The sequence below is a fragment of the Ranitomeya imitator genome, chromosome 1 (assembly GCF_032444005.1).
Source record: "Ranitomeya imitator isolate aRanImi1 chromosome 1, aRanImi1.pri, whole genome shotgun sequence".
NCBI classification, from domain to species: domain Eukaryota; kingdom Metazoa; phylum Chordata; class Amphibia; order Anura; family Dendrobatidae; genus Ranitomeya; species Ranitomeya imitator.
In genome coordinates, this window is record NC_091282.1 from 28,236,451 (window position 1) to 28,244,268 (window position 7,818).

General features: G+C 42.1%; 1 protein-coding gene across 1 annotated transcript; it reads right to left on the reverse strand.

Moving 5' to 3' along the window:
• Nucleotides 1–2,696: 2,696 nt before the first annotated feature.
• On the reverse strand, nucleotides 2,697–7,418 carry LOC138657587 (microtubule-associated serine/threonine-protein kinase 3-like). The gene is made up of 11 exons (XM_069745340.1): nucleotides 7,114–7,418; nucleotides 6,606–6,744; nucleotides 6,383–6,515; nucleotides 6,022–6,187; nucleotides 5,807–5,905; nucleotides 5,449–5,571; nucleotides 5,192–5,307; nucleotides 5,010–5,101; nucleotides 4,588–4,658; nucleotides 4,000–4,092; nucleotides 2,697–3,332 (listed from the first exon to the last, which is right to left on the reverse strand). Exons 1-11 carry the CDS (start codon nucleotides 7,382–7,384, stop codon nucleotides 3,235–3,237), a joined length of 1,401 nt encoding a protein of 466 aa, XP_069601441.1. The 5' UTR covers nucleotides 7,385–7,418; the 3' UTR covers nucleotides 2,697–3,234.
• Between the last annotated feature and the right edge of the window lie 400 nt (nucleotides 7,419–7,818).

A 7,818-nucleotide genomic window follows, 5' to 3' on the forward strand; every position in this document is an offset into this window, starting at 1 on the left:
GTGCTGTCAAAAAATCTCAGCTGGCGGTGTGTGAGCAAAGTTGTTTTTTTTTTTTTTTTTAAATACCTATTCTATCCACAGTTTAGAGGGGATGATAGTGCCAGTCTAACAATCTAGTTAGGACGACTATGTCAGGGTATAAGGCCATAGACAAAAGGCTCACAGTAAACGATCCCTGAATATGTGGGGGGGGGGAACCACCGTTTGGGCGCATGGCAGAGCTCGGAAGGGAAGGAGCATCATTTGGAATGCAGACTTAGATGGAATGGTCTGCAGGTGTCACGTTGCATTTGCAGAGCCCCTGATGCACCTAAACAGTAGAAATCCCCTTCAAGTGACCCCATATTGGAAACTAGATCCCCCAAGGAACTTATCTAGATGTGTTGTGAGAACTTTGAACCCACAAGTGTTTCACTACAGTTTATAACGCAGAGTCGTGAAAATAAAAATTAATTTTTTTCCCACAAAAATGTTTTTTATCCCCTTAAATTTTTATTTTCCCAAGGGTAACAAGAGAAATTGGACCCCAATAGTTGTTGTCCAATTTGTCCTGAGTATGCTGATACCCCATATGTTGGGGTAAACCCCTGTTTTGGCGCACGGGAGAGCTCGGAAGGGAAAGAGCACTGTTTTACTTTTTCAACGCAGAATTGGCTGGAATTTAGATCAGATGCCATGTCGTGTTTGGAGAGCCCCTGATGTGCCTAAACAGTGGAAACCCCCAATTCTAACTGAAACCCTATTCCAAACACACCCCTAACACTAATCCCAACCATAACCCTAACCACACCCCTAACCCTGACACACCCCTAATCCCAACCGTAAATGTAATCCTAACCCTAACTTTAGCCCCAAACCTAACTTTAGCCCCAACCCTAACTGTAGCCCTAACCTTAACTTTAGCCCCAACCCTAACCCTAACTTTAGCCCCAGCCCTAACCCTAACTGTAGCCCTAACCCTAGCCCCAACCCTAGCGCCAACCCTTACCCTAGCCACAACCCTAACCCTAGCCCCACCCCTAGCCCCAACCCTAGCCCCAACCCCAACCCTAACCCTAGCCCCAACCCTAACCCTAACCCTAACCCTAGCCCTAATGGGAAAATGGAAATAAATACATTTTTTTTTTTTTTTATGTTTCCCTAACTAAGGGGGTGATGAAGGGGGGTTTGATTTACTTTTATAGCGGGTTTTTTAGTGGATTTTTATGATTGGCAGCTGTCACACACTGAAAGACGCTTTTTATTGCAAAAAATATTTTTTGCGTTACCACATTTTGAGACCTATAATTTTTCCATATTTTGGTCCACAGAGTCATGTGAGGTCTTGTTTTTTGCGGGACGAGTTGACGTTTTTATTGGTAACATTTTTCGGCATGTGACTTTTTTGATCGCTTTTTATTCCGATTTTTGTGAGGCAGAATGACCAAAAACCAGCTATTCATGAATTTCTTTTTTGGGGGGGCGTTTATACCGTTCCACGTTTGGTAAAATGGATAAAGAAGTGTTATTCTTCGGGTCAGTACGATTACAGCGACACCTCATTTACCTAATTTTTTGATGTTTTGGCGCTTTTATACGATAAAAACAATTTTATAGAAAAAATAATTATTTTTGCATCGCTTTATTCTGAGGACTATAACTTTTTTATTTTTTGCTGATGATGCTGTATGGCGGCTCGTTTTTTGCAGGACAAGATGACGTTTTCAGCGGTACCATGGTTATTTATGTCCGTCTTTTTGATCGCGTGTTATTCCACTTTTTGTTCGGTGGTATGATAATAAAGCGTTGTTCTTTGCCTCGTTTTTTTTTTTTTTTTTTTACGGTGTTCACTGAATGGGTTAACTAGTGGGCCAGTTTTATAGGTCGGGTCGTTACGGACGCGGCGATACTAAATATGTGTACTTTTATTTATTTTTTCCCTTTATTTATGAATTTTATTTTAATTTTTTTTTTTTTTTCACATTTAAAAACATTTTTTTTAACTTTTTTACTTTGTCCCAGGGGGGACATCACTGTATAGTGACAGATCGCTGATCTGACACTTTGCAGAGCAAAGTGTCAGATCAGCGATCTGGCATGCCCTGCTCCTGGCTTACCAGCGCCTGCTCTGAGCAGGCACTTGGTATGCCACCTCCCTGCAGGACCTGGAAGTAGCGCCGCGGCCATTTTGGATCCGGGGCCTGCAGGGAGGAGACGTTCGGTACAAGGTGAGCACATCGCCTTGTACCGATAGTCTCAGGGAAGCAAGCAGGGAGCCCCCTCCATGCGCGATGCTTCCCTGTACCGCCGGAACACTGCGATCATGTTTGATCGCAGTGTGCCCGGGGTTAATGTGCCAGGAGCGGTCGTACTGACCTGGAGAATCATAATGGCAGGTCAGTTTTAGCATTTAGTGAACCTAGCAAAAAAGCCAAACAAAAAACCAATGTGGGATTGCACTTTTTTTGCAATTTCACCGCACTTCGAATTTTTTTCCCATTTTCTCGTACACGACATGCTAAAACCAATGATGTCGTTCAAAAGTACAACTTGTCCCGCAAAAAATAGCCCTCACATGGCCAAATTGACGGAAAAATAAAAAAGTTATGGCTCTGGGAAGGAGGGGAGCGAAAAACGAACACGGAAAAACGAAAAATCCCAAGGTCATGAAGGGGTTAAGCTTGATAAATGTGAAAAAATGTAAGTAAACCTAGAAGTATTTTTATTTATTTTTTATTGTAATTAAGAATAATCTTTATTTTTACATAGCGCTAACATATTACGCAGCGCTTTACAGACAATGGGGCTCACAATCTAAATTCCCTATCAGTATGTCTTTGGAATGTGGGAGGAAACCCACACAAACACGGAAAGAACATACAGACTCTTAGCAGATGTTGTCCTTGGTGGGATTTGAACCCAGGACCCCAGCGCTGCAGGGCTGCTGTGCTAACCACTGAGCCACTGTGCTACCCGTATAATTAATAATAGGATAGAAGGATAAGGGAGGGGTAAAACTAGGAGCAGAATCAGTAGACACAATCATAGTCAGGGAGTCAGCCGGGGTCAGATGCCAGGTGATCGGTAATAGCCCGGTCAGGCGAGCAGGATTACTGCGGAGCCTGGTGACAGAGGTGACACCGAAACATGTCCGGGTGTAGATGTAAAGTCAGAAGGCCACAGGTAGATGGCGAAGGTCCTTCTGTACAGGTCTAACAGTGATGATAGATCTGCTGGACTTCAAGACGCTGGATGTCAGATGGTTTTAGGGCAACAGGCGCAACAAGCAAATGCTCGAGCAGCCCTGGATAATCCGCGCCGGCAGGATGATAAGATCCGGCGGAAGATGGAACCTGTGAGAAGAGAAGTAAATATAATGTAAGTGATGGGACTCCATATGACACGATACTACTGTGCAGTCACTGTGGCCGGACGGCAGAGGAATATTATCACACAGAGGTCAGGGATCATTGTCAGCCATCATACATGTGAGGTCAGGGATCATTGTCAGCCATCATACATGTGAGGTCAGGGATCATTGTCAGCCATCATACATGTGAGGTCAGGGATCATTGTCAGCCATCATACATGTGAGGTCAGGGATCATTGTCAGCCATCATACATGTGAGGTCAAGGATCATTGTCAGCCATCATACATGTGAGGTCAGGGATCATTGTCAGCCATCATACATGTGAGGTCAGGGATCATTGTCAGCCATCATACATGTGAGGTCAGGGATCATTGTCAGCAATCATGCATGTAAGGTCAGGGATCATTGTCAGCCATCATACATGTGAGGTCAGGGATCATTGTCAGCCACCATACATGTGAGGTCAGGGATCATTGTCAGCCATCATACATGTGAGGTCAGGGATCATTGTCAGCCATCATACATGTGAGGTCAGGGATCATTGTCAGCCATCATACATGTGATAATCCCATCACTGACAGATGACATCTGCTCCACATGAATTATTCTCACAGACATCACCCAACATGGAGCTGATTCTCACACTTACCTCGTCTCTTTTCCCCCTTTTTTCCATTTTCTGATTTTTCTTCTTCTTCACTCAGATTTATTGGAGATTTTCTTTCCTCCTGAGCTGGAAATTCTAATCAGAAAGTAAAAAAACCCTCAGTAATGACATCTCCTAATGGGATCTGCAGTGTCTCCTGTATATAGTAGGATTGTTCTAGTCCTATCTCCTATAGCCCTGATAATCTGGTATTATATCATAATAGGGCAGAATAAGTCCTATATAATGTACAGAATCCCATCTGAGGGGCATTAGATGTGTCACTGATCTAGAGCAGTAAGGGCCCTGTGTGCCGCCATGTGGTGCATCACCGATGAGCGATATTCTATTATAGGAGACGATGTCGCCTTATAATGATGGAGGCTAATTGACACTAACGTATCTCTCACAGAATCCATGAAAGAAACTACCAAATTAGGGAAATAGAGGTACAGTATGGGCCCATGGGCAATATAATTGGGATCCATGAAACATGGATTACATAGGAGACCTATTACAGAAAAACCATGTGGAAATATTTGAGCCTTGAAGTCAACATTCCCATTGTTGGTGCTGTAGACATGAACATACCTGATAGTGGGGACGAGGATGGCAAGATGGTAATAGCGTCGTCATCAGATACATGGACTGATTCTTTCTGCCTGTTTCGAACAAGAAAAACATGTAAATTACAAGAAAACACAGTATAAAAGGGGTTGTCTCACTAGAAGAACATGGACTAAACTAACTTTTATAGAGCAGAGTGGAAAGCAACTACCAAGAATGTTCGGCATGTTATACTACATCTCTTCTATAGTGACAGCAGCACTAATAAAGCATAACCATCCACAATTATGGGCTGTTATCACCAGCAGTCACTAAGGCCAAAAGCACAATGACCTCTAACCATGGGATGGTGGATGCTGCATTTGATATGGTATTTATGTCCTATATTTGGTGTTGTGCACATATATCAGCCTGGAGCTTCCAGTAATGGCCCTTAATCTACTCACATTTTTGAGATATTTATGCTGGATTCTTGGGTACAATCTGGAGAAGACTTGTGATTCTCATTAATCTTCATCCTGGTAACGGTGGTTCGGAGCTACATGGGGAAGCAATACGATATGAAATAATTATGTCTACCTTCATAAGTCTTTTTATACATATTTTGGATTTATTAGCGCATACTTACTTTTGAAAGCCTTTCAGAAGATGATGTAAAATTTTTGAAGACAAGGCTCTTATTGTCCTCCTCACTTATACCCTTCTCACCCTCTGAGACCAGATGTTTTTCCATATTAAAATGGTCTGCAAGACATAGGTAATGAAGTGTTATTAGAGGTTGTCAGCATAACACAGTCACCATTTATTAATGGGAACCAATTGTCACAAAATAAGGAAGACGAGACAAACAGACACTTAGTCTAGATGACGTCTCCTTCTACTTACTGATAAATAAGCTGGTGTCCACATCTGATGCAAGGTAAGGAACGTACATTGGCTTTTGACATAGAAGGGCATCAAAGTCTAAGTCACTAAGAAATGGATGACCCTTGATCTCAAAAGCTCCTCCTGGATAAAGGAAAACAAAAGTGATGCGGACATTGTCAGAGACAGCTTCATATCTGAACAATTTATCTTAATTTGAACTAATTACACAACGGAGCAGACATGTAGGAAAAAGAATGAAAATCTTAGCTAAGAGAACTATAAATGGAGAAGCTGATAGAGAATTAATGTTCCTCATGGACATGAGTGATATGTCATCAGTTTAACAAGGGAATATTGATATTATTGTATCTGTTACCTGTCCCAAGTCTATCCACAGGATTTGTTTTGAGCATCTGAGTGATGAGGTCCTTAGCATCAGGTGGAGGAGTGTAATGATGATCCCAAATCATATTTCCTGTTATATAGAAAATTACAGAACATAAAACCTCTTTACTGGACTGTAAGATAAAGCAAAGGAAGTAACTAAACCAAGCTAACCAGTAAAAGCAATGATCAGATTATTTTACTTACCAGTGACCACATTTTCATAAAACTCAGATAGGGAAGCCCCATCAAATGGTGCAATTCCCATGAAAAATTCATTTAATATGATGCCCATTGCCCACCAGTCAACGGGTCTTCCATAGCCGTTCTTCAGGATGACCTCAGGGGCTGTGTAATAAGGGCTGCCACACTCCTGGAAACCAACAGAAAATAGCAATGAGAAGCAAGCGATGAAACTATTATTATGACAAGTTCTTGACATAAAAACAGAATTAAAGAAGATAAAATATCAGTGGAAAAGCTCTCTAAAAGTGAAGAATGTAGGGAAGACAAAATAGAGTTATGAGATTTGTACAGAACAAGCTAAGTTCCTGTAGGTAATGCTGACCTCATGGTCCTGGAACTCTCTGGAGATGTTCTCTGCTGATTGCTTGTAGGTGTTGGTCTTTGGTATCATGACACCTAGTTTTGAACATCCAAAGTCAGTAATTTTAATATGTCCCGCAGATGTTATGAGGAGGCTGTGAAAGAGAAGATAATTTTAGCTTCATAGACTGTGAGATAATAAAGGATAACTTCCCCCCTTTGTTATACTACAGATATTCACTTACTTCTGCGGCCTCAGGTCTCTGTGCACCACACCGTAACTATGCAGGTATTCCACACCAAGGACTGCTTCTGCAAAGTACAAGCGGGCCATCGGGACAGAGAAAGGACCCCTGGTGCTTAGAAGGGTCGCACAGTCTCCACCTAGAGAAGAAAGGAAATATGACCGATGAGAGGTTTATACAGAGGATCACCATGATGTATAAAGAGAAGTGAGCAGAAACATTGGGGCAGGGGATAATATATAATGTACATAATATTAGTCTGAGGTCATGATGAAATTGTCGTCCAAGTAGCTAATGACATAAAGTGATCTCGTATCTGGTCTACAGCTGGAGATACGTTCTCAGTGCGGACATACAGGGAGATCACACACATCAATGACTTTAATAGACAACCTATAGTAAATGCTCTGTGGGGATGTAACATCCACGTGGACAAGTCTTAATGATATGAGAGGTGATAAGATGTCAGCAGACATGGGTTGAATACTACACAATGTTCGTGTCCTACCTCCTACATACTCCATGACCATACACAGCTGAGATCTAGTAGGGAAGGAGCAGAGCATGGAGACCACAAAGGGACAATCTGCGAATGTTAGGATGTCCCTCTCGATATATGTCCTTTCCATTTTATTAGAAGTAGTCAGGTTCCTCTTGGCCATTTTCTTCATAGCAAAGATGTTTTGTGATTCCTTATGGCGCACTAAGCAGACGGCCCTGGAGAGAAGGAGAATCCATTGTTTATAATGAACCCTTAACAGTCTGGATATAGAAGTCATTACATGATCATTTGTACTAATGATTAATGGCAGCAGTCCGGCCATCACTAGAAATCCACATCTAGAAATCCATGAAATAACACTACATAGATGATGGGAGGTCTGCACCGCGCCCCGTCTGCCCTCACCAGGTCACATTATAGATGAGAGAATCTGCTGACATTAATTTTGGGCAGATTCACTATAACTGACCAGTAGATACAAGTCAGTAACAATAATAATTAGTCAAAATGTAAAGTGCTCCAATTGTTGTAAGAAGATGGTTTTTAGGCTTTCTCCACAGCCCAAGGCAGAGTAAATGGAGGGGCGAGAAGACGTTAAAAAGTAATTAAACACATTACACCCACTTGTCTTGGTCCTTCTCCGGTCCATCACTGCAGTCCGCCATCCTCTGTCTTTGGTTGTTCTCCCTTCTGCTGCTGAGGCCGTGATTG